This window comes from Nyctereutes procyonoides, unplaced genomic scaffold (assembly GCF_905146905.1).
Source record: "Nyctereutes procyonoides isolate TBG_1078 unplaced genomic scaffold, NYPRO_anot_genome, whole genome shotgun sequence".
NCBI lineage: Eukaryota > Metazoa > Chordata > Mammalia > Carnivora > Canidae > Nyctereutes > Nyctereutes procyonoides.
This window is the reverse complement of record NW_026575120.1, coordinates 17,559,138-17,584,594: the sequence shown is the minus strand read 5'-3', so window position 1 is coordinate 17,584,594 and position 25,457 is coordinate 17,559,138. Positions and strand designations below refer to the sequence as shown.

Genomic DNA, 25,457 nt, shown 5'->3' with positions numbered 1-25,457 from the left:
GGGTGGTCTCTGTTCTGAGACCGCCAGCTGCTCCTGTATGTCAGTTTTAACCAAGGGTCACCTGACCTGAGCTGCCTCCAAAGCAACTGTGCCCTTTGCCAGGACGGGGTGCTGATTTTGCCAGTGTGCACATCCACTGCTGCCCAAATGACCCAGACTCCTGATCGTACTTCCATGGGTATACTTCAGCTTGCTCCGGTTAACTGCCGTTGTCTATTAAAAGAAGTCCTAATAATCATTGTTTTCATGCTGGGAATACCTACCTGCTCCAGGCACGGGCTAGGGGTGCAAGTACCTTATCCCAGTTCCTCTCATGCATGTCCTCGGATACTCATCTCACGGAGAGTGAGTTCCTTTGCGGAAGCCTCCAGATCATAGGCTTTACCTAGAAAGCCACACCTCTTTCTTTGCTTTCCGTTGATATGCTACAAACATTATTTTGTTTAGTGAATTATTATAATCAAAACATTGATCTCGTTACAGAGGCAGAGGACTGACTCCATGTCCCCACATTCCTGGCAGGGCACGTGTCCCCTTACATCACCTGCCCTGGCCTGCCAGCCCAGGGGGACCCCCAGACCCATTGCACAGGGAAAGAAGTGGCCTTTGATACTCTTCCTTCATGAAATGTTGGGGTGGGGGAGAGTGGTTCTTACTGCAGATAAGAGCCTTCCAGTTCTGTGAGCTGCCTGCTTGAATCCTAGCTTTCCTGGTAACAGAGCACCTCCTACAGAGTGGTCTGTTAATGCTCAAACACAGAGAACAGGGGTGAGGAGAGGCACAGGACATTTGCTGGCTCTGTGGATCCTTGAGAACTGTCTCCAAATGGACAGATTTGGGTTGGTTGGTTGGTTGGTTGATTGGTTTGTTGACTTTAATGGCTTTCCTAGGTAATGCCAGCTTTGCTTAGTGGGTGCCCAGAAGGCCAAGAACCAGGCCTCACCCTCTCTTGTTCCCTCCAAAGACTTAATATTTAAGGCGTATGCTCATACTGTCCACTCAGCATTCTTATAACCAGGCTCCTGGCGGTGTCTTCTGTTTCAGAATGGCTACACCCCTTTGCACATTGCTGCCAAGCAGAACCAGATGGAGGTGGCCCGCAGTCTGCTGCAGTATGGGGGCTCAGCGAATGCAGAATCGGTGCAAGGTGTGACACCCCTTCACCTGGCTGCCCAGGAGGGTCATGCAGAGATGGTGGCTCTGCTACTTTCGAAACAAGCCAATGGCAATCTGGGGAACAAGGTAAACGTGGCTTGCTTCTCCAGCTTTGCCCTGTGGTCTTGGAAGGTTTTAGTAGTAGCTAACTAGATATTCTATCTGAATATTGAGCACCTGCTGGGTGCTCAGTTTCTGAGTCGAGTGGTGTGTGTGTGTGTGTGTGTGTGTGTGTGTAATCCTTACAACAGTCTTGCATCGATTTTATCTCAGTTTTATGAATGAATAAACAGGATCAGAAAGGTTGCTTATTCCCAGGTTGTGTGGCCTTGACCTTATCTGATGCCTTTTCTAAATAGATTGTCTTAAGGATCTGCAAAAAGATCAATATTAATATCCATAGTACACTTCCTCAAATATAGGCCAGTGTCTACCTTCAGGAATGTAGTAAGTAACTTGGTACCGAATATACTTTTTCTGTGGGAGAGTATTTTTAAACGCCCACCCATATGCTAAACTAGCAGTTCCCAATCCTGGGACTATTGGTGGAGGAGTATGGGTCCTTCCAAGACCCGTACACCACGTTTTGGAGGGATAGGCACATGGACATTTTTCTAGGCGAGGTCTTCATCATTTTTCTCAGTTTCTCAAAGGAATGCATGACCCAAGAAAGACTAAGAATCACTTCTTTTTTTAAATAATAATTTTATTGAAATATAATTGACATACAATAAAATTCATCCTTTTGAACTGTACTATTTGGTGGTTTTTAGGACATTTCATTTTTTTAAATAACAGTTTTATTGAAATGTAATTGACATACAATAAAATTCATATTTTTGAACTGTACTATTTGGATGTTTTTAGGATATTTCAGAATCAGGCCATCATCACCACTGTCGAATTGCAGCATATTTTCATCACCCCACAAAGAAGCCCTATCCCATTAGCAGCCACTCCCCATTTCCCTTAAACCTCCCAGTCCCTACCAACCATTAATCTACTATCTCTTGGAATTGGCCTATTCAGGACATTTCAGATAATAGAAGCAATACAAAGATCCACTTCTTTAGATGATAAAGGAACTGTTTCTGAAAGGCAAGCATTTGAAGAGTAACCAGATCTGTTAAAAGCCTGTAGCTCCGTTGGTTCTTTTTTGCCCAGGTTTGAGCAGGTGACCCCCAGAGGGAACCGTTAGGGCAGGGCCGTTCTATTGGATTGGATTCTTGGTTTCTTCTCTGGGCCATGTCAAGCAGGCTCTATGAGGAGCGGTGGGGATGACGGTGATTCTCTGTACTGGAGACATCCTCACTCGTCCACTACCTCAGAGGACAAGTTACCGTGTTCTCCCAAGAATCAGGCATGGCACCCAGAGGCTGGCAACTGCGGTAGGACTGTCCAGCCCTACCTGCCCACCCCACCTGCTCAGGCCTGGCCAGGAGGCCTGCTGCTCATGGGCCTCTGGGCAGCCGCCAGGAGAGTGCAGAAGGCCAAGGAGGGAGAGTGGCATCCCTGGAGAGGGGACAGGCCCTGCCCCTGCCTCTGACCACAGATGGTCATGGCTCTGTCTATCCCATAGTTAGGGGATAGGGAGTGTATTGAGTAGGGTACTGGGGAGAGAAGACTTCTCTGACATTTTGGTGCGAGTGGGCACATATCATCAGACCACACCTCTGGGGCATCTCCCCTTCCTGAGGAAGGGGTGCTGAGAACTCCCGGAAGATGATGTTTTCATTCCCAGCAGGATCATCCATCACCTGACAGAGTGGCATGGGCTGCGAGGTGCTAGTCATGTGCTACATTTAAATGACATGTTGTGCTTTCCAGCGTGTTTTCCTCTGTTTTCTCAAGTGAACCTTACTTTACAAGATAGGTCAGCAATAACCTCTTTTTCTGGATAAGGAAAGCAGGGTCTGAAAGCTCATCTCGCATCAGGGAAGTTGGGAATGTCATAAATGGAAAGTTCCATAAAGTTTATCTAGTTCAGAGATCAGCAGACTAGGGCCCGTGGGCCAAAACCGGCCCACCACTTGTCGGTGCCAGTAAAGTTCATTGGAACATAGCTGTGCCTGTTTGTTTCCACGCTGGCCACAGCTGCTTTCTCACTCTAACGGGCAGAGTTGGGTAGTTGTGACAGAGACACAAGTCTCAAGTATTGACCATTTGGTCCTTCGTAGAAAACGTTGCTGACCTCTAGTTTAGCTAACCCACCTCATTTTTTAGATAAGGATATAGAGGCCCAGGGCCAGAAGCACTGTGTCCAAGGTCACACAGCTCTTGGGTAGCTGTACAGCCGGGTGGGTCTCCCTAAACCTCAGTGCTCTTGCACTGTGGCCTGGGATTCTTTACTGGATACAAGGTGATGAACTTCTCTTTCTTTCCAGAGTGGACTCACCCCCCTCCATCTGGTAGCACAAGAAGGCCATGTTCCAGTGGCAGACGTGCTTATCAAACATGGTGTCACAGTGGACGCCACCACGCGGGTAAGGCAGGCAGCTGGTGCTTGTGTCCACGTGGGCTTGTCCTCCTTCCTCCCCCTTCTCCTCTGTGTGTGTGTGTACCCCTCATCCCACCCAAGACCTGCTTTCCTCATGCTTCAGAGGCAGGCTCGTCCATGGAGCTTTGAAACCCCAAGGGCTTGGCAGGGCATTCTTCTCTGCCACTTCCTGGGGGTGGCGATGGGGATTGAAGACACCAATCTCATTATCTTACTTTCTAGGGAGAACTTGGAAAAGTTTGCTAGACCTTTGAACCTCTATAGTGAGAAATGAGGAGGAACATTTAATCATGATTCTATCCATCAGATATGTCAAAAGGTCAGGCTTGCATGGATTCACTTGACGATCCAGCCCCTTTTATTCCAGCAATTAGCTAAATTCAGTTCAACTTTCTTTGAACCACTTCTGTGTGCAGGGAGCTCCGTGGGATTGTTGAGGGGCACAGCACATGGGGTGGGATGTACCCAGAGGAGGGGAGGGGACAGAAGGAGGCTGGGAGGGAATGTGAGGTGAGACACCTGTGAAAGAGAGGTGCCGCTGCCCCCACAGAGTGCAAAGCAGGGAGAGGGTGTTTCCATTTGGTGAAAGGAGGAAGCTTCATGGCACAACTGGCATTTCATGCCTTTTACCACTTGGCGGTTGTATTAAAAGGAATAGACAAAGTGACACCCCTCCAGCGCCCACCCGTTCCAGAGTTCCACAGGAACACCAGTCAACCATGTCATGTTAAAGTGTCTTTGAGAAAAATCTAGCAACTGTTTTATCCCCAACTGTCTGCAGCTTCACCAGGAATCTACTTAAAACCCAACAACATTCTGGATCTGTGAGGCTTTCGGGGACCCACTTAGATCTTTTGGGGTCCTGTGTGAGGGAGACCCTAGACTGAATTAGAATTCAGGGTCCCAGAGCCATACTGTTGCTTGAGGTACAGCCTGTAGGGTCTGTCTCAAGATGGTTTCTGGGACCTGGCATCAGCTCCCCGAGGACATTCAGGACCAAAGTGCCCAGGGAACCTGGCCTTGTCTGTCTGCAGGGAAGCACCCAACCATTTAGCAGAACGGATTCCTTGAAAATGAGCTCCCTTGCACCCAAACTCCAATCAATCTGTAAATACCCCAAACCTGATTGTTTCAGGCAATGACTAGTTCATATGAATTCTATTCCATCACAACTCAGTAACCCGGATGGATTTTGTGGGGTTTTTAGACAGTGGAGTTTCCCGTTTCTAGTGGAAGTAAGTGTGCTCTTGCCAGGTGGGCAGCCACCTCCATGCAGCTGGGTGTCCCCGTCGGAGCTCCCTTCCCAGCGGACGTGTGGATGGTGGCTCTCTTCCTGTGGACTGGTCTCCCCCGGCTTCTGTTACCTGTGGCTGCCCAGCTTTGCCTGCCAACTGCTCACACCTCTTCTTCTCTGCCCCTCCCTCTATGTGCTGTCTCCAAATGTGGATCTGCCCACTTAGACCTCTTCATGGGGCTCAGTGTCAGTTTTCCCATCACCTCCTTGACCTCATCTCCTCTTGGACCTCACAGGCATCTCAAACTTCATTTGTCTGAAACCTGGCCCTGTTCCTTCCCAGGCCAGTGGTGTCCAGTGGCAGCAGCAGCACAGCTCACACCTTGTAGCCGCTGCCAGCCTTCCAAAGGGCTTCCCAGGCCGTCCTCCCACTAAGCAGCCGTTGTAAGGATCACAGTCAGGCCCAGCCATCATGGCTCTGGGGATGCCCGGCAGCCCTCCTCTCACTTGTTCTCACTTCTTGCTTTCCAGATGGGTTACACTCCGCTCCATGTGGCCAGTCATTATGGAAATATCAAGCTGGTGAAGTTTCTGCTACAGCACCAGGCAGATGTCAATGCCAAGACTAAGGTGTGGGAGCACTTGAGAGCTGACCTGTATACTTCTTAAGTACCAAATTAGGGTGCAGTCAGGGTTACTCTGGGTGTGCCTCAGACTCTGCCAGTTTTAAGCTTTGATCCCAGGGGAGGAAATGGGTAAACTACATTACTTTGTGTGTTGTGCATAGAAGGCGGACAGGCCATGTAATTGTGGGGAGTTGTTTCTCTCGTAGCTAGCTAATCTGCCAAAATGTCACTTCACTTTACAGCAAGGATACAGTCCCTTGCACCAGGCGGCCCAACAAGGACATACAGATATCGTGACCCTGCTTCTCAAAAATGGTGCTTCCCCAAATGAGGTCAGCTCGGTAAGTACCCATCAGAAAACCACTCTCATGTGCAGCCCTGGGAGACCCTCATTAACCAGGAAGCCATCTCTCTGCTGCTCATCTGGGGCCTGGACAGGCTGTAGGACCTTAAAGTCACAGCTGCATCAGCAGCATGGGTGTATGATGATCAGTTTTTCTTTCTGGTAAACTGTAAGTTAGCCTTTTTTTTAAAAAAAAAAGGATTTTATTTATTTATTTAAGAGAGAGCTCATGCATGAGCAGTGTCAGGGGCAGAGGCAGAGGGAGAGGGAGAAGCAGACTCCCTGCTGAGCAGGAGCCCGATGTGGGCTGGATCCCAGGACCCCAGGATCATGATCTGAGCCAAAGGCAGATGCTTAACCAACTGAGCCACCCAGGCATCCCTGTAGGTTATCCTTTTAAGTACCATTTACTCTCTCCCTTTTATCTTTGTTTAAACGTCACCTTTGAAACTCTTTCTATATATGTGAAGCTTTCAGTATAGTGCAAGTGAGCACAAGCAAACGTCTCAAGTGGTTCATGCTATTTCAGGGCTTCAGGGTTGTCTTTAGCAACGTAATCATTATTGAGTGGGGTGTCCTCATCTGACAATGAGCAGGTTTTACTAGATCTTCTCCATGGCCACTTCCAGCTCTGAAAGCATGTGAACCTTTGCCTATATACGTGGCTGCTACACTTACAACTGTGGTTGGAGCTGAATCTGTCCAGGGCTCAGGACACATCCTGGACCTGGAGAACGTAAAAGAAAAATAAAGCCTCAATATCCATTTACTTGCTCATAGCTCTGTCTTTTCAAATCGGAGCAGAAAATATGCCCGTCCCCTGTTTCTGCTGATGGTGATTGCTGATTGGCCTAAACAGTTCATTGACCTCATCTCCTCTTGGACCTCACCTTATGGATTATTTTAACTGTTTTAACCCTAAGTAATCAGCAGCCAAAGAACTGGTGTTGGGAGCAGTGAGCAGTATTGCTTGCTACTTTCACCTTCCAGAATTGCATATGGTGCCTTCCTGACCCATTCCTTCCAGTTGGTCTGGTTCCCTCTTGGTGGTTCTTGATGTGTCCTGGCAAGATTCCCCCGTTCTCATTTCAAAACTCCCGCACTCAGTGCTACAGATTTAAAGCATCACTGCCTTCTTCTCTCCCATGCCCCATCTTTATACGCTTCCTTTGCTAACACCTGTCTGGGTTTACACAGGTGGAGAGGTCTTGCTCTGGGTCCTGAGGTGCAGCATGTCCACCAAGAGCCTTCTAAACCATTAGAATGTGAGCTTGGTCTGTGTGAAAGGGGCAGTGCTTTCTCCCAGAGTCCATTCTCCTGTCTGATCTCACCCTCTGCCTGCTGTTTTTCCAGAATGGAACCACACCTCTGGCAATAGCCAAGCGCTTAGGCTACATTTCTGTAACAGACGTGCTCAAGGTTGTCACGGATGAGCCCAGTTTTGTGGTAAGTCAGCTTCTGCGCTACACCCGCGATCCCACGATCCCAGACATACACAGCCTGACAGCCAGGGCATCCCTCTGGGTTGCTGCGGGGTGAGGAGCGCATTCTGGGGTGCCTGGAAGGAAGCACCACCCAGTGCAGAGCCCGCCCCGGGACAGTGCCGGTTCCTCAGTCACGCGGAGCTGCACTGCCACCTACTGGCAAGACGAGTTTAGGGCTGTGCTCGGACCCAAGGGGGCAGAGACCGCCGCCTATTTCTTCCCTTGCCAGACATCAGCTCTCAGGTGGAGGGCCTCTCAGCTTTGATTCTCTTCCTGTAAGACAAACCTCCTTTCTCACCTCCTTCCTGTCTCCACAGTCATAGCTAGGTAACCTCCAGATCAGTGGAAGGGCCCACCAATCTATTTGGGTTGAATTCTCTGCTTTTTCTCAATGTAGTTAACCAGTGACAAGCACCGACTGAGTTTCCCTGAGACAGTTGATGAGATCCTGGATGTCTCGGAAGATGAAGGTAAAGCCTGGGATCCACAAAAACTTGGGGGCAGGTCAGACAGCAGGGAGCACACGGGGCCTTGAGCCCTCCCTCCTGGGGGCTTCCTGCTACCTGCCGCACCAACCAACCATCCTTGCATGCCTACGGTCTGCGGGTCTGTATCAAAGCCAGAGAGAACCACTTTTTAACGACATTGTCTGTTACCAAAAAGACACCTTTGGTGTAATTTTCAGAGAAGGAAAAATCTACGTCTCTGAGATTAAAATACAATATTCTGTGAGGTTCCATAAACATATGTGTGTTTGCACATATTACACAGTATGGAGTATGATTCTACTCACATCAACCCTCAGACTAAAGAACTTCAAAAACATTTGGCCTGAAAAAAAAAAAAACATTTGGCCTGATATTTTCCTTGTGCTTTGATCAAATAACAAGCTGTTTAAATTCTGTACAGATTTTTTTGTTAAGCTACTCTGCTGACCACATAATGGGTCAGTAGGCCTTGGAGTGTCTCCATTATTATGAAATCACTGTTGTTTCAGCTTCTGTGAACCTCAGAGTACTAGGAGAATTTATTCCTGCCCCACAAAAGCCCAGCTCCTCACGGAAGTCTGCGGGGAGCCCTTGTGATGTAAACTGTTGGGGCTGGTCTGGATCATCTCTCCGGCCCCTGGTGGTAGAACTGTGTCAGGGAGATGATTAAAGCTCCTTTTGTGTCTCCTTTAATGATATGCCTCTTGCTTTAACTGACTTCCATCCCGTCCTTTCTTAAACTTGGCTCTCTTTGCTTTCCAGGAACTGCTCATATAACTATAATGGGTATGAAATCCTTTCTGTTCCCTGTGGTCCTTCCTCACAAGTGCATTCCACCCTAAGCAATCCCAGCTCTCACTAATCCATTTCTGCTTTCAACCCTCCCCTGATAGCTAACACTCTGGAGGCAGGAGCTTGACAGCTATAAGATCCACGCAGGGCGGGGAACTCCTGCCTGTCCATTTCTGTGTCTGTACCCATGCTACTGTGTTCGTGATCATAACTGCATGAGCTGTTGTTATTTCATTCTGTCAGCTCCAGATCACAGAGCCAGGACACTCACTATGCTGAGTGACAGTAAATGACCCTGCAAGGTCGAGGGCTCCCATCCAGGGCAAGCAAGGAGAGAGAAACAAAGAGGCGGTCTGGCTAGTGGATGTAGTTTAAACCTCTTTGGAATGGACTTAGGAAAGGATGAGGTTTCAGCTGCCCAGTGATTGCCAAAAACCCTAGAGTCCTCCAGAATGAATGGGTTTGGTCCTGCTGTAGTTCACCCCTCTGTCGAGTGTGGTGTGCAAAAGACAGAAACTTCTCTTTCCTTGGCGTCTGCATACCCTGCAAAGGCTGTTTTGAGGTGGAACTTGTCAAGCCAAGAAAGCCCTTTCTGGGCTCTATTTTTTGGTCTTCTACAAAGTCTGGTCAGGAGCGGTCAGGAGCAGAAGGAGGACTGGCCCAAGACTAACTCACTGTTAGTGGTCCCCTTGGAGCAGCAGAGCAGCAGGGACACCCCCCCCCACCGACCACACCCAGCTCCACTCCTGGGGGGGGGCGGCATTGAGAGGAGGAGCAGGAAAGCAATTTTTCTAGAGAAAGAGGAAATCTCCCTGCCATCACTCACATCACCTTGTGTGGTTTCAGGGGAAGAACTCGTCTCCAAGGTGGAGAAACCAGATTCCAGGGATATAGATGAAGAGAAGGAGCTGCTGGATTTTGTGCCGAAGCTGGACCAAGTGTAAGGAGCACACACGCCCAGCCCTGGGACACAGGAGAGAGGGCCTCCGGAACAGGGAAATGTCACCAGAAGGCCAGGCCCTTCATGTGCCCCTGGCAGGGACAGGGTGGTTGCACTGTGGGTCCCAGCACCTCAGGATCCTTGAGTTCTGTGCCTTGTGGAGTGGGGATGCAGAGGCCTCCCTTGTAGTGGGTGGTCCTGGCAGTGCCTCTCTTCCTCTTTGGTGTCCCTGCTCCCAGCTTTCTGACTGCCCCCCCACCTCCTCATTCACAGCCCGTCCCTCTCATGTACTCCCTGTTTCTCACCAGAAAATTCCACTGAAGAAGATTCACATTAACAGCTGTTGCCCAGCTGGACTCACACCCTGACCACATCCCTCTATCCACACAGCACCTTAGGGAGACTGCCCCCCGCCCCGCCACAGGAGGGTTTGTGTCTGTCTGAAACACACTCCTCCCCACCCCTCGCTGCAGGATTCCCTGACTTACTCCCTGGCAGGCGCATCAGCACACAAGAAGATCTGGTGAATAAATCTAGACAGAGCAACTCTGTAGAAACACTGAGTCCACAGTGTTGTCTGAGAAGATAGACGTGTGCCAGCTTAGCTCCATGGGGTATACAAAACAGGAAGTGAAACCCCAAGTGTGTTTCATCAATGTAGTATTTACTGTAGAAAACCTGAATCTCAAAACTCAAAATCATTAGTATTTACTACACATCAGTTAGGAAGAAATACGAGACTTGGCCCCTCATAAAGAACCACCTGGGATATTTGGTGGGGTCACAACCCTGCCACCTGAGGTCACAGAGCAGTGCAGATGATGTGTTGGGGCCAGAACAAGGAGCCTTCTAACAAGGGCTCTGAGGCTGAGAAGCAGGTGAGAAGTGCGAGGGAAGGCTTCATGCAGGAGGCAGCCCCTGCAGCCAGACTTGTGAAGGACAGTTGGGCCCCCCCGAATGGCTCTGAGGCGAGGGAAGAGGCTGGTCCACATGAAGGGCTAAGTTGTATTGCATGTGTGTTGGGCACTTTGGGTTGTGGCAAGGGGGCAGGTGGGATAGGTTCTCACAGGGGTACAGAGCTGTTTCGTTAGGCCTCCCACAGCAGGTAGGGGCCACTCAGAAGGATCATCCATTTGATTTTCCCGTGTTCTGGGCATACAGGGTAGAATCTCCAGCCATTCCGAGGATCCCTTGTGTCACGCCTGAGACAGTGGTGATCAGATCAGAAGAGCCAGAGCAGGTAAGAAGCACTTTTTCTCTTTTTTTCCCCATCTGTAGAGAGCGGGTACCCTGGGACAGTGATGGTTTGGAGATAACCAGCAGTAGGACAGGGACCACGAATTTAAAAGCTCGTAGCATTCACCAGGCCCCTAGACCCATACTTCCACATGTCCTCTACAGTCTCCCTGGCTGCCAGAGTTTTTCCCATCCCCGATATTAAGGACAGGAGCCTCAGAGAACCCAAGAGAATGCAAGATATGCTGGGTCCAGTCACGAGCAAGAAATGACGCCAGAAAATCTGGCTCCAAGGCCTGTGTTATCCCAGCCACACTTCCCGTGCACAGGCCCGCCCCTTGGGGCAGCGGGTCACAGTGCTGGAGAGGCCGCTGATGCCAAGCTACTCCTTTCTTTCACGTCCATTAGGAAGGGGGACTGTTTCTGCCTCCCCTTCCTCAAGGGATTATTGGGAGCTGAAAATACCAATACAGTGATGAAGGGGTGTCGGGAGTGCTCCTGGGAGGACTGTTAGTCATCACAGTCTCCTACCCTGCAGCTTCCCTGCATGCCACCTGAATTTGTCCCCAAAAAACAGTGAGATGATTTCAAACAATTTAATTTCCCTTGATTTAATTTTGTGCTGTTTGGCACTTTTTTTCCCCATCCACGGCCAGGAGGTTTCAAACCTAGGATAAAAAGCAGTGTGGTGTTTGGAAGTTGGAGATGATTGTTTTGAGGCCTGAACGGAGTTGGGCATGGCCTGTTTCCTGGCCAAGGCTGGTCTTGTCCTTGCCACCCAAGGGCTATATGTCTGACAGCAGCAGCCATGGCCCCAGACCCAAAGGGGATGTGCGGGGACAAGCCAGCTATGAAGCTGTCCCCTCAGCCATTCCGTGCTTGAGTCTGTCATAGCACTGGGATGCTGTTGTCAGTCACTGAGAGGCATTAGCAGCTAGGGTCAGATATGGCCCTGGCACAGCCGGGGCATGTTCCCTGGATGCCATCAAAGACAACGATGAGAAAGTAACCGAGTCGACCTGTGTCCTGTTGTTCTGTGACCAACCCACTGAGTCACGACCTCAAACCAGTGGGTATTCCTGGACTCGTACTATGGGCCCTGCTCAGGGCTTGGTGTAGGAGCACTGTGAGACCCAAGCCCACCCCCAGGAGCAGATTGGGCCAACTGGAAAGGGTGGGCTCGGATCCATGAAGCCAGTTAGTGCAGGATGCAAGAAGAATCAATGTCCAGGTGCTCAGTGGTGCTGTGTGAAGCCTTCTGGATTGGAGTGATGGTAAAGCTTCATGGAGGAGGCGAGGTGTGAGGGTGGGTGGACAGGGCCAGCAAAGGAGAGGGACAAGGGCATCAGGACCCATGGGAATGAGAGCGGAGATGAGAATAAACCAGGAAGGGACCAGCCCCAGATGCAGCCCCTGCTGGCTTTCGTGAGTTCCTTGTGATGTGTAAGGTCCCATGCATAGCAGCCCCATGTCTGTGCCGCTGCAGTGTCACCGAGGGGCAGGGACCATCCCGTTTGCTGGTGAGGCCATAGGAAGCCCCCCAAGGGTAGGGTCTGCTCTGCTTCCCTGTACCTCACAAGCCTGCAGGACAAGTTGCTTGCCCAGAGTTAATCAGTGAGGAGGTGATGGTGCCCGGCTCCAGTAGCAGTTCTGCGCAAACTGAGCTCTCTAGGACAGGGGCTTCAGATTGTGGCTGGAGGAAAGGGGGAGCTGCAGTTTGTGCAGTGGATGTAGGACCTGAAAGGAGCCAAAGAGAAGCCATGATGGTAGGAAGAGTCTGTGTTTCTTTTCAGACCCCAGGAAAGCCTGTTACAAAGGGTCAGTGGTGAGTGGGCAGGACTACTTAATAATGCGTCACTCGCTTTCTGGTGACAAGAGGCTCCCGGGCCTCCGTAGCCCAGAGCTACAGCAGCTGGGCCGAGACTAGCGCCTGTGGCCCTGGAAGTGATGGGACAATTGGCCTCTCTCTCCTCTTCAGGCATCTAAGGAGTATGATGAGGACTCGCTTATCCCCAGCAGCCCAGCCACGGAGACTTCCGACAACATCAGCCCAGTAGCCAGCCCTGTCCACACAGGGTAAGTGACCCCATGGCAGGGACTCACGGGCTCTGGGCCCTCCTCTCCCCGTCTTAGAGCAGGTGCACAGAGAAGCCCAACATGGATCTGCCCGTGCCGTAGGTTTCTGGTGAGCTTCATGGTGGATGCCCGAGGAGGCTCCATGAGGGGTAGTCGTCACAATGGCCTGAGGGTGGTGATCCCGCCCCGGACCTGTGCTGCACCAACGCGGATCACCTGCCGCCTGGTCAAGCCCCAGAAGCTGAGCACGCCACCCCCACTGGCTGAGGAGGAGGGCCTGGCCAGCAGGATCATTGCCCTGGGACCCACGGGGGCACAGTTCTTAAGGTGAGAGGTCCCTCGCGTGGGACATGCGTGTGCAACACGTCTCTAACCTGCCGCCACCCCGCCGCAGGGCACAGGGAGGGCCAGCTCTGGAGCCCCACACCATCTTATTCCTTTACTGTCCCTGCAGAGTCACAGAATCAGGAGCTTTGACTCCTGTTCTCCCAGACACACTAAAAAGTCCATAGCCCAGTGGGAGCTTATTCCTCTCGAATCTCCTATGACTCTAAGGAAGGGGACTGAGAAGATAGGGCTACTTTGGGCCCCCCAGGGTTTAATTATTTAAGATCTAAAATGGTATTTCTAGGGTATTTCTATATTCAGCCCCTGTGGCTCAGCGGTTTAGCGCCACCTTCAGCCCAGGGCGTGATCCTGGAGACCTGGGATTGAGTCCCACGTTGGGCTCCCTGCAAGGAGGCTGCTTCTCCTTCTGCCTGTGTCTCTGCCTCTGTCTCTGTGTCTTTCATGAATAAATAAATAAAATCTTAAAAAAAATAAAATGGTATTTCTAGAAGACAGCCCTACTGTATTGCCCCCAACGAAAAGATTAATGGGCTTCAGAGGTTTATTCCTCTCCTTTGCTGAAGCAGAGTGGGGCTCTGCTTAAGCCCTGCCATCCATCAGGCACCATGGGCAGTGATGTGGGACATTGCCTGGGAGGCCCTGCCTTGCCATCTGAGTCCCTGCCATCCCCACCTCCAAGCAGCCACCCAGCACTCCTGACGCAGCCCGCAGACTGCTTTTGTGTTGCTCTTCCATTCCCCGGGGTATTCCTCACTGCCTCCCTCCTGAGGAAAGGTCATTAACACCAGTTGAAAGAGGAGGCAGCTGGGGCTGGGAGGGGTTTGGTTCCCACTCTGCGGATATCTAGGCACATCTGGCAGGTTCTTGGCATCAGGTCCGAGGGCTGGGTTATTTGGCTGAGCCTCCGCTGCATGGCCATGGCAGGACAGCCCCATGTGAAGGGAGGTGGAATCCTGTGCTAGCTGTCACTCGGGGGCCCTGACAGTGAGTGAGGTGCCCTCAGAGCATCTCAGGAGCCCAGGGCAGGTCTGTTCCCCTGTCTGGACCTACCCCAAGATGGGCCTCACTCTGGCTGCAGGATCCCTCCTTCGTCTAGACAGAGACCTGGGCCCCAGCCTGGCCTTTCCTCCCTGGGCCCAGCCACCTGCCTGCAGGCACGCACACCCACGTCCATGCCCCTTGCCCCCCACCCACTCTGTCTCCTCAGCCCCGTGATCGTGGAGATCCCCCACTTTGCCTCCCATGGCCGTGGGGACCGCGAGCTCGTGGTGCTGCGCAGTGAGAATGGCTCCGTGTGGAAGGAACACAAGAGCCGCTATGGAGAGAGCTACTTGGATCAGATCCTCAACGGGATGGACGAAGGTAACTGAGCTCCATGCCCTCCTCTTTACAGAAGGTGGGATTTGAGCTTGCGCATTTGGGGTGGGAGAGACTGGGGATAGCCCCATCAGGTTCGTTCTGGGTCACTGGGGCACCTAAGGGGGTGCACAGCCCCAGTGGTAGGTACCCGGGGAGAGGGCTCGCAGCCCCACAACTGGGTTTCTGGGGCACCTAAGGAGGCATGCAGCCCCACTGCTCGGTGCCCGGGGAGGGGTCGTGCAGCCCCACTGCTGGCTGCCTGGGAAGGGGGCTCCCAGCCCCACAGCTGGTCCCTGGGACACCTAAGGGGGCGCACAGCCCCACTACTCAGTGCCTGGGGAGCGGGCTTGCAGCCCCACAGCTAGGTGCCCGGAGAGCATCCGCGCAGCCCTGCTGCTGGGTCCCTGGGGCTCCTAAGGAGGCACACATCCCCATTGCTGGGTCCCTGGGGCTCCTAAGGAGGCACACACCCCCGACCCGATGTTGAGTCCCTGGGAGGGACGGTGTAGCCCCACTGCTGGGTGCCTGGGGAGGGGCTGCACAGCCCCACTGCTGGGTGCCTGGGGAGGGGCCTCACAGCCTCATTGCCAGGTGCCCAGGGAGGGGACATGCAGCCCCACTGCTGGGTGCCCAGGGAGGGGGCGTGGATCAGGAGCCAGGGAGGAAGAGGTGACTGAGTCTGCACCCAGCGTGACTGATAGGTGGTCCCGTGCCATGTGATTGCAGAGCTGGGGAGTCTGGAGGAGCTGGAGAAGAAGAGGGTGTGCCGCATTATCACCACCGACTTTCCCTTGTACTTTGTCATCATGTCCCGGCTCTGCCAGGACTTTGACACCATTGGACCCGAGGGGGGCTTTCTGAAGAGCAAGCTGGTCCCACTGGTGATGGCAACGTTCCCCGAAAATGCTGTCACCAAAAGAGTGAAGCTGGCTCTGCAGGTGACAGGGCCTTACTCCTCGCCACCTGGGACTTCTCCCCCAACTCAGAATTCATGGAGGGTGGGAGGGGTTCAAGGCCCCCAGAAGAAAGGCCCCTTTCCCCAGGACATCCCCCTACTTTTGCCTAATGCATTAAAATTCCGTTAGACGGGGATCCCTGGGTGGCTCAGCAGTTTGGCGCCTGCCTTTGGCCTAGGGTGCAATCCTGGAGTCCCAGGATCGAGTCCCGTGTCGGGCTCCCGGCATGGAGCCTGCTTCTCTCCCTGCCTGTGTCTCTGCCTCTCTCTCTCTGTCTATCATAAATAAATAAATATCTTTAAAAATAAATAAATAAATAAATAAATAAATAATAAATAAAATTCCAGTTAGAGGCATGACCTTAAAGCTCAAAAGAAAGTTGGGCAGGTGGGCTCAGGCAGGCGCTCGGTGCTGGGTGCTCGGTGTGTTCCGCCAAGGGCTCAGCACTCAGGGCTTCGTGCAGAGGAATGACTGGTGCCCAGCAGGCTCCTGCGAATGAGGGGCATCAGGGAAAGGGGGAGAGAGCTCAGCAGTGACATCGGCCTGGCAGGCCCTGTGCTCAGCAAACAGAGCTGCGCCATCCAGCAGGGGAGGCCCCCATGCCCTGGCATGAACCGCCCTCCCTCCCTTTGGGGACCTGCTGCCCTCCCGAAGCAGCCCCTGTGCTCTCGAGGCTGAGGGTGCACCTTTGATGCCTCGCAGGCTCAGCCTGTGCCAGACGAGCTGGTCACCAAGCTGCTGGGCAACCAGGCCACATTCAGCCCCATTGTCACTGTGGAGCCACGGCGCCGGAAGTTCTATCGCCCCATCGGGCTTCGCATCCCGCTCCCTCCTTCTTGGACAGACAACCCGAGAGACAGTGGGGAGGGCGACACCACCAGCCTGCGGCTGCTCTGCAGTGTCACTGGTAAGAGGTGTCCCTCTGGCCTCTGTTCCATCTCCTGAGCAGCAGTGGCTCCTTCTGGCCGCATCTGGGTGGTGGGGGAGGGGGGGTGGCAAGACAGCAGACAGTGAAGGCAGCCACCAGCTTGCTTGGGCTTTCCCGGCTGATGTGCTCTCTGGAGGGACAGAGGGAGGGGTGATCCATCTGGGTAGAGCCCCCTCCGTGGAATAGCGCTCGGAGCCCTAGAGAAGGGGTCACCAGGAGGAGGAGAGTATGAGAGCACAGGTGTGCCCCGGGCCACCCTCAGCATTTTGCTGGGCTCCGTGTCTGCCATCTGAACACTGTCCCCCAGCCCATCTCTGCTCCTGTTGCAGGAGGAACAGACCAGGCTCAGTGGGAAGACATAACAGGGACGACCAAGCTCGTGTATGCCAACGAGTGTGCTGCCTTCACCACCAATGTCTCTGCCAGGTGAGCCTCAGCCTTGGCCAGCCTGGAGAAATCCCGGGCCCTACATGGTGGGGTTCAGCGCTGCCCCCACTCGGGCCCCATCCTCAGACCCGGGCTCACCCATCCTGGGCTCGGACCCGAGGATGCTTCTTCTGCTCCCCTTTGCACATGGAAGCCCCTTGCTGACCACCGGGCACGTTCAAGCGGCCATCCCCATGGTTTACGAGCTCCTTCCGTCTGCATAGAGATGAAGTTTGCTATTGGCTTGCAAGAACCTGCTGTGATCAGCCCTCTCTTGGTAGGTTTTGGCTGTCCGACTGTCCTCGGACTGCTGAAGCTGTGAACTTCGCCACCTTGTTGTACAAGGAGCTCACCGCGGTGCCCTATATGGCCAAGTTTGTCATTTTTGCTAAGATGAATGACTCCCGGGAAGGGCGTTTGCGCTGCTACTGCATGACAGATGATAAAGTGGACAAGACCCTGGAGCAGCACGAGAACTTCATCGAGGTGGCTCGGAGCAGGGACATAGAGGTACCACACTGGGTGTTTGACGCAGAGCGCCTGACTAGCGCAACCTCCCCTGACTCTCAGAGCTGCCTGTGCTTTTATTATCAGCTAGACAAGGGCACCGGGGCCAGGAGAGGTAAAGTAACCCTCCCAGGGTCACACAAGTAAGCGTAGGTAGAGAAAGGATCTGTCCAAGGAGTCAGACCCCGGAGCCCACACATTTACCCGCTATGCCTGGGTTCTGGTAGCGCCCCCATGATCCAAGGAGGGCAGCTGGACAAATGAGGTGAGGAGAAAGGAACAGGGACTGGGTTTGAACTTATTCCCAGGAGACTCATCACATCAAGACATGTAGGGGGCCGGGATCTTTCCCAGACTCTGGCCACAGGCTCTCTTCTGAGCCTTCCTAGGGAGCTGAGGACACAGAGCTGGCGCTCCGGAGCTAGGCCTACCTCTAGTCCTGATGCAGGAACTAACTAGACAGAGTATTTCTTCTCTTGGGGCCTCAGTTTCCTCAACTGTCAAATGGCTTCATGATAACCCCTCAGCCAAACACATTATATGCACAGTAGGGATCCTTATATCCATGGGTGAGATTATAACAGCATTTCTGGACAGGTGTGAAAAGAGATCCAGCTTTTCTGGGGAAGGCCTCTTTGATACTTTAGTGGCGTTCTAGAGTACTCTGATCGCGATCCTGATCAACCACCCAGGGATGTATAAAGATTCCTGCCTATTATGAAATTCTTTGAAGTGAGGAAGCATGCCTTACTCATTGTAACTTTGGAAACAAAACCTTTTTCAGTATATGTGCTGCCGAAATGAGCACAGGAAAACCTTTTTCAAAACAAGCAGTGGGGCTTCCCGGAGGATGGCCCCTGTGTCTCATGCCATAGAAGGGGCATGAGCTGGCGAGAGGAGGACCAGAGCTTGCAGGCAGGACAGGGTGTGCAGGCGTTTCTCCCGACAAAGCTGAATTTGCTTTTCTCCTCCTGCAGGTTTTGGAAGGAATGCCTCTTTTTGCGGAGCTCTTTGGGAACCTGGTACCTGTCAAAAAAGCTGCCCAGCAGCGGAGTTTCCACTTCCAGTCATTTCGGGAGAACCGTTTGGCCATACCTGTAAAGGTGCTGACCCCTCTGGGTCGAGGAGGTTCGGGAGGCAGAAATCTCTAAGCCAGCCAGCCCAGTGGCCTTGTGGAACAGCCCCCTGAATCTTGCCTTCGTGTGATTGAATTTAGGTGAGGGACAACAGTCGAGAACCAGCAGGGTCCTTATCATTTCTACGCAAAGCCATGAAGTATGAGGACACCCAGCACATTCTCTGCCACTTGAACATCACCATGCCTGCCTTCGTGAAGGTGAGCTGATGAGGGCCCTGGCCAGAGGCGGTCCCAGCACAGACTCAAGGGCAAGTGCTTCTGAAGGGCTTCTTCCTGTTGAAGAGCTGCCTTCGGATGCCCTGAGGTACGGGAAGGCTGCTGGCTGTCTTCTGGACAGCTGGCTGTGGCCTGGCAGGGACAGCGTGCCCTGGCCCTTCCCGCAAAGCAAGGAACAAATGCCAGGGACAGACGATGGTATGCATCTTCTCACTGTGGGCCTTGAGCCCTCTAGGATGTTCTTTCTCAAAGGTTAGAAGGAGCCCCCAAAACATCCACCTTGGCACTTCCTGGCTGACTGAGGCCTCTGAGGCATAGAACCCAGTGTCAGATTGCTCCAGGTTCTTGGCTGTTTGCTAGGTTTCTTCCAAGCCTCTTTTTCATGTCCTTGCTTATCTTCCCCAGGGTGCCAGACCCTCAGAGAAGGGAGCCCTGGGGTCTTAGCCACTGCAGACATCCAAAGTTTTGAGCTCAGAAAAGGCAGCTTGACCAAGTGTGTTGATCTATCCAACCCTGTAAGAACATCAGAGTCCACACTACTCGAAGGACCTCAGAGGGCCCATATATATCTCTATGTTCTTGTTGGTGTCATTGTGCCACTGCTGTTACTGTCAGCTTTCCATGCCCAACTAGGGAAAAAGCAAGGCTATGTCTATATGTCTGTGGCTCAGTTTCTCTTTACTGTCTGGGAAGAGCATGAACCCACTTCTCTTTCAAAAGAGGATTTCCCACAACCTTGAGCAAGCATCTGGGTGCCTCTCTGTAGGGCTGGGGGGCTCGGCCTCAGACCAGTGCCAAAAACAAATCTTTTGAGTATAAAGGAACCCAGAAAGAGCCTTAGTTTTTAGGTTCAAACCCCAGCTCCACCACTTATTAGCTGAGCAACCTCGGGCAAGTTATTTAACCCCTCTATGTCTCTGTACCCTCATCAATGAGACAGAAATAATAATGGAACCCACCCAGAGGCTGTCGTGAGTATCACACAGGGCCTGGCACATGGTAAGGGCCATGTGAGCCTGCCATCACTATTGTTCTCAATAAAGTGTGTGCAGCTCATCACTCCCTCTCACCCCTGCCTCTTTGCACACATCTGTTCTCTACGTGGTGGCTCCAGAGAAGCAAAGCTACATACTGTTTGCTGGGATGGGAGTCATGTCCCACCCACAGCCCACAGGCCTGATGCACCTTCTCCAAGCAGGGGGACACCCCAGACCCAAAGGACCCTTTCTTTGTCTTTCTCCTTCAGACGATCATGACTGATGAAAGGAGAAGGACTTTGACACCGCTGGCCCTGAGATACAGCATTCTCAGCGAATCCTCATTGGGTATGAACTTCTTTGTGGTGCATGCTTGCTGCCTTTCCAGAAGTTGTATGTGACATTGCTCCCCCTCACTCCTTAAAGAGCTCCACATTGATGCTCTTTGCTTAGCCTATTTTGAGCATGAAATATGAAGCCTTTGGCCCTGGTCTGTACTTACCCCTTACAGGCTTGATCACCAGGCCAGCCTACCGACCCCACTGGGAACTGAGCCTCCATATGAGGTCATTTACTCATGCCCTGCTGACTATGTGTCCCACCAAGACTACCGAATGCAACCCAATGCTTCTCTCTAGGTTTCCTCAGTGGGACAGATCGAGCAGATATGAAGATGGCTATCATATCAGAACACCTTGGCCTCAGCTGGGCAGGTGAGTCCGGGACCTGGGGGCAGAAAGGCACTTTGCCAGTCTACACACTCCCTTCCAGCTCCTTCCCTTCACGAGCAGCCTCTTTTTACCATCCTTGGTACATCTGATGTGTGATTGTCTTGGATGAGTCTGTTGCCCAAGCAATGCCTTTGGGTGCCTCCTCCATTTCTGCCTAGTTTTTCTTTATAAGAAAGAATTAACTTTTTAAAAGACTTTATTTATATATTAGAGAGAGAGAGAGAGAGAGAGAGAGAATGGGCAGGAGGGAGAAGGAGAGAGAATCTGAATCAGATTCCACACTGAGCACTGAGCCCAATGTGGGGCTTGATCCCATGACCGCAAGATCATGACCTGAGCCAAAACCAAAAGTCGGACACTCAACTGACTGAGCCATCCAGGTTCCCCAGAAAGAATCAACTTTTGAAGTTATAAGAGACCTTAGAATCAATCTAGCTCACCTCATTTTACAAATGGGAAAACTGAAATCCAGCTAAATGGAATGACTCTAGTTCTATACCTAGTTACTAGTGACCAAACCCTGCCACTGCTCCACGTGCTAACATTGCCCTTTTTGAAGGGCTGGCTTTGTTGAGGGAAGGAAAGGAAGAAAAGAAGAAGTCTCAAAATCTTTCACTTATAATCTTGAGCTGTTACTGAGGTCTACCAGAAGTCCCATCAGTGATCAGGGCAGGTCTCATTTGAAATGAGGCTGTGGGGGTGGGGGAAATATGGTGTAAGCTCAAAATGTGTTTTACTCAGTCACAGGCCCTATAACTTAGTCTCTCCCTCTTTTTTGTTAGCTTTCATAGGACTGAACTTCTTTGCTCAGCCACCCTATAGAGAAGGCTTCAGACAAACTCAGAAACCTTAGCAATAACTTGCCAAAAGGCTCTGTGACAAAAATTTATAACAGAAGTTCATTCCTAAGCCTATTCATTCTTAAGGATAGGACTATTCATTCTAAAGACAAAAAAGAATGCCTGCTGCTCCTCTGTGTGCGTGCGTGTGTGTGTGTGTGTACGTGGGGGGGTGGTTCATGCACATTCTGTCTCTTAGTGTCACCATCCCTCTGGTCTCCCTCATCCTTGAAATTAGACTCCGAGGCTGTTCTCCCTTTCAAAGCACCTGTGAGAAATAACAATCAAAATAATGGGAGGGGAAAAGCTAACATTCTGCGTTATTGCCTTGCATTTAGATGGGAACTTGTATTTTCATTTTAAATGTAAATAATGCCTTTCCCTAAAGAAACATAAGTACAAGAACTGCATTTCCGTTATAATTGCTTCTTCAAGGAAAGCTAAATGGCATCCTGGTGTCATACTGGCAGCCCTGCAGTGGCCTTCTGTGGGCTCTGCCCACGCCTGGCTCTGGCATTATTAGCTTGTCCTGTGACCTGGGATGAGCACTAACCTTGCTGAGAGGCTCAGTGTTGTCATCTAATATTTGAAATGATGAAACAAAGAAAGGACATTCATTCATTCATTCACTCACTCATTCCATACCTTTTTTTGAGCACTCCTATTCCTGCCCCATTTTCTGGAGATACAAAGATATGGGTGCTTGTTTTTCACGAGGTGCTTTTGGGTAAGAAGGAACCCCAGCTCCAGTGGGGAGGCTGTTGTGTAACTCCTGGCACTCCCTGCCAGGCACCCCTCCCACCCCCGCACAGCGCCCCTCAGGGAGCCGGAGCCAGGCGATGGCCAGCTCACACCAGGCCTGGTTCCTTGCTTGCAGAGCTGGCTCGGGAGCTGCAGTTCAGTGTGGAAGACATCAACAGGATCCGCGTGGAAAATCCCAACTCCTTGCTGGAGCAGAGTGCAGCCTTGCTGAACCTCTGGGTCCTTCGAGAAGGCAAAAATGCCAACAGTCAGTACCGTTAAGCTGTGGGAGGCTTCTCCTTCCTAAGCCCATGCAGGACCTCTTCACCCCAGCAGTTCTTCCTTCTCATTCCCATTGTGATCGTTGCCCTTTTTGCATCCTCTGTCTCTGTCTCTGTCTCTGTCACCCTGTCTCTCACACACACACCTCTCAGGGTCACGGGGTCCTCCAGACGGTCCTGTCATTGGAAGACAGGAGCGTCTTGGCCTCTGCCTTTCCCTATGTGACTAAGGTAACAGTCACACGTGGACGAGATGACAGCCTAGGTGCAGGGCATGTGACTTCCTGTTGAGTTTCTTAAACAATGATGGCCATCCTCTCAGGACAGAGCACCCTGCCTGATGCAGTACTATCTTTTCCTCCAATGGGGAGGGAAGATCTGTCTCACTCATTTCAGCTCTTCCTCAACTCAATACCCAATCCTCAGAAACACTAGAGAGGAAATTGAGTGTCTGCATTTGCATCTCAAATCAACTGGCAAGGACCAAGGATTTCCAAAGGACAGTATCCAATTTTCCTCACTCTCATTCCCTGTGGAATTCCCCTTAGAGGACAAAAAAAACAGTCTTTCCATGCTCTGAAATTGGCCACTGTTAGGGTTCAGAAAAGATCTGTGGAAGGATAACAAAGCATCCCCCAAAGAGGCAGGCAGTTTTGATTCTGACAAACAAGAGTTGCCTCTGCGTTCTGAGAAAATAATTCCACCATATTCCCCCACTTCCAACCTGCCTGCTTCCCGAGCCCCAGAGCCCAAGCCCCAGAGCCCGAGCCCCACACCCTTTCCACCCTGCCCACGGTGGTGAGAATCCCCTTGGCAAGCGCCCCTTCCCTTCTCCCCCCACGCAGTGGAGAATCTGTATGCAGCCCTGCGCAACATTGACCGGAGTGAGATCGTGAACATGCTGGAGGGCTCTGGCAGACAAAGCCGCAATCTGAAGCCTGAGCGGCGGCACACCGACCGGGACTACTCTTCATCACCCTCCCAGATGAATGGTGAGTGTCTCCCGGGAGGAGATGGGGCTGAGCTGAGTGCCACTTTCCAGGCAGCAGCGCGTGACAATTCATGAAACCATCTCCCCCTTGAGTAGGAGGTCAGTTCCATGGAGCCCCTCCCTGGCGGTGGTGAGAGCAGAAGCCAGCAAGAGAGGCAGGTGTGCACACCTGTGCAGAGAGGCTCCCTGATGCTCTGGGCAGCAGCAGGCTCCTGGTCCAGTTCCAGAGAAGGGCTGGAGTCCGGGCAGCGGCTGGACTCCTGCCCCTCTCTACAGTTCTGTGCCAGGAGTGGACCCTCTTTGGGCTTGTGTCCCCATCTGTGTGGTAGAGATGTAAGGGGCATAGGAGATTCTGGCCCAAGATCTGAGAAGCTGGCTGGTGTTTTCAGAGACCTGCTGCCGTCCTTCTGTGAGGCTAAGTGGGCTACTCTTCTTTGAGTCTGGTCTCTCCTTTTCTCTCTGTCCCTTTTCCCATCTCTTTCATCTCTCTCTTTTTAATATGCTTCAAGCATGGCATAGACACCCAGTGTGACCAGTCCTCAGGGGAGGCAACCCAGAGGCCCCTGACCTTTGTCCCTAAGGCCCTGCTGGGGGGGGAGGGCGCCCCTGTGCACCTCTTTCCTTACAGCAGCAGTAAACTTGGCCAGCTGCAGTAAGGAGAGGGGGCTAGGCGTCCTCCCCTCGTTCTCCCTCACTTGCCCTCTCTCCAACCACTGGGCACACAAACAGCCCTACTCTTTGGTAGGAGCCAGGAAGTTAGGGTTCCAGTCCCTTCTTTCCCTTGATTCCATGAGCTACTGAGCTGTCTTCTCTTCTTTAAAGTTAGCAAGTTAGACTAGACTCTGAAGAGTCTTAATAGACCTTGAAGAAACCATTGAATTCAATGGTGCCTCATCTGTGAACCTGGGCAGCTACATGACGCTGTGCTCCCCAAGCTGCCATGTCCTGGCCGTCCCTGGTCACACACCCATGTGCTCCATGTGCCATGAGCGGACACGTTCTCTGCTGGTCTGGGCACGGGGCCTCCTTCAGCCAGTGGAGCCTTCATATGCCGAGCCCACCACCCATTTCTCTCTCCTATGTCCTGCGTCTCCTGAAACCTGCCATCTCGCACCACCGCTGGGTGCAGGGCTCATCTGCTAATCACGTCCTGTCACCTTTTCTCTTCTGCTTCTGACCTCACTTGGACATCTAGTCCACTCATTCTCTCACACTGCCTGTCTCTACTGCCTCCACCTCAGCCAGATGGTTCAGGGGCCAGCCACCTCCACAGATGCATGTCCAGAAAGATGTCAGCCCTTCCTCCCCACGTGTCTCAGGCTGTATGCGAGGGCATGTGTGCGCGTGTGCACTGCGGGCAGGCTTGTCTCTGGCTCCAGGGGAGGCTGCAGACAGCACTCTGCTTGCTCTCATACCTGGCATAATAAAGCTCCAGGATGATGGTCCATTGCCACGTCCCTCAGGGGACCCGGCAGAGCATCAGAGCATTGCAGGGACTGCTAGGTGGCCCAGCTCTCTTTCACAGGGAGGAATGCTGAGGAATGCTGAAAACTTCTGGAAATCCACATGGCAAAATGCTTTCCCTTTTCTCTGTGCTATCTGATCACTTGGTTGGGTTTCTTAACATACCCGGTGCTGTTTCAGTCAAGTCAAATCAGCAGAGGTTTTGTTTCTTTGTGCCCCAATTATGTACCTAGAGAACAACAAGCACCTAGAATTATGTGTATACACAAGGCAGTATGGCAGCTAAAAATATGTTAGGAGGGTGGATCCCATGTTAAGTGTTCTTACCACAATAAAAAAAAAAAAAAAAAGAGCCCCAAACTCAGAAACTTAGGAGTCTCCCATTGGCCTCAAGACTTGCAGCCCCAGTCAGGCCTAGAGAGTCCAATGCTTAAACAGAGTCGGAAATCCCTCTGTGGGACTGGGTGCTCTGTGACTGGTGGGTGGAAAAGGCTCTGTTGTAGTTGGTCTGCTGGAAAATACTTATTGAAGTGCTCGCCGCATGCCAGGCACCAGTCTGGGCAGGGGAGATAAATCAGTTTTCAGACAGACATGCACAAAAATCCCCTAAGACTCTGCCTCCATAGAGCTTACCTGCCATTTGGAGTTTCATGCAACTATGTAATATCTAAGTGAATGATATAA

At 52.0% G+C, this 25,457-nt stretch overlaps 1 protein-coding gene across 3 annotated transcripts in view; it reads left to right on the top strand.

Annotated features, from left to right (window-relative positions):
- Positions 1-25,457, top strand: part of ANK1 (ankyrin 1) — a 213,279-nt gene that overhangs the window by 156,832 nt on the left and 30,990 nt on the right. For 2 of the 3 annotated variants that reach the window (XM_055334921.1, XM_055334922.1), the window contains exons 17-38: positions 1,045-1,242; positions 3,540-3,638; positions 5,418-5,516; positions 5,755-5,853; positions 7,209-7,301; positions 7,737-7,809; positions 8,590-8,613; positions 9,466-9,559; positions 10,721-10,799; positions 12,774-12,871; positions 12,974-13,198; positions 14,427-14,581; positions 15,305-15,516; positions 16,237-16,441; positions 16,792-16,888; positions 17,170-17,398; positions 18,373-18,498; positions 18,612-18,731; positions 19,996-20,074; positions 20,365-20,439; positions 22,174-22,305; positions 23,164-23,310. In XM_055334921.1, the coding sequence (XP_055190896.1) occupies positions 1,045-1,242; positions 3,540-3,638; positions 5,418-5,516; positions 5,755-5,853; positions 7,209-7,301; positions 7,737-7,809; positions 8,590-8,613; positions 9,466-9,559; positions 10,721-10,799; positions 12,774-12,871; positions 12,974-13,198; positions 14,427-14,581; positions 15,305-15,516; positions 16,237-16,441; positions 16,792-16,888; positions 17,170-17,398; positions 18,373-18,498; positions 18,612-18,731; positions 19,996-20,074; positions 20,365-20,439; positions 22,174-22,305; positions 23,164-23,310 (2,758 nt within the window). The remainder of the gene's footprint in view (positions 1-1,044; positions 1,243-3,539; positions 3,639-5,417; positions 5,517-5,754; positions 5,854-7,208; positions 7,302-7,736; positions 7,810-8,589; positions 8,614-9,465; positions 9,560-10,720; positions 10,800-12,773; positions 12,872-12,973; positions 13,199-14,426; positions 14,582-15,304; positions 15,517-16,236; positions 16,442-16,791; positions 16,889-17,169; positions 17,399-18,372; positions 18,499-18,611; positions 18,732-19,995; positions 20,075-20,364; positions 20,440-22,173; positions 22,306-23,163; positions 23,311-25,457) is intronic. The other variant, XM_055334923.1, reaches the window with a different exon arrangement.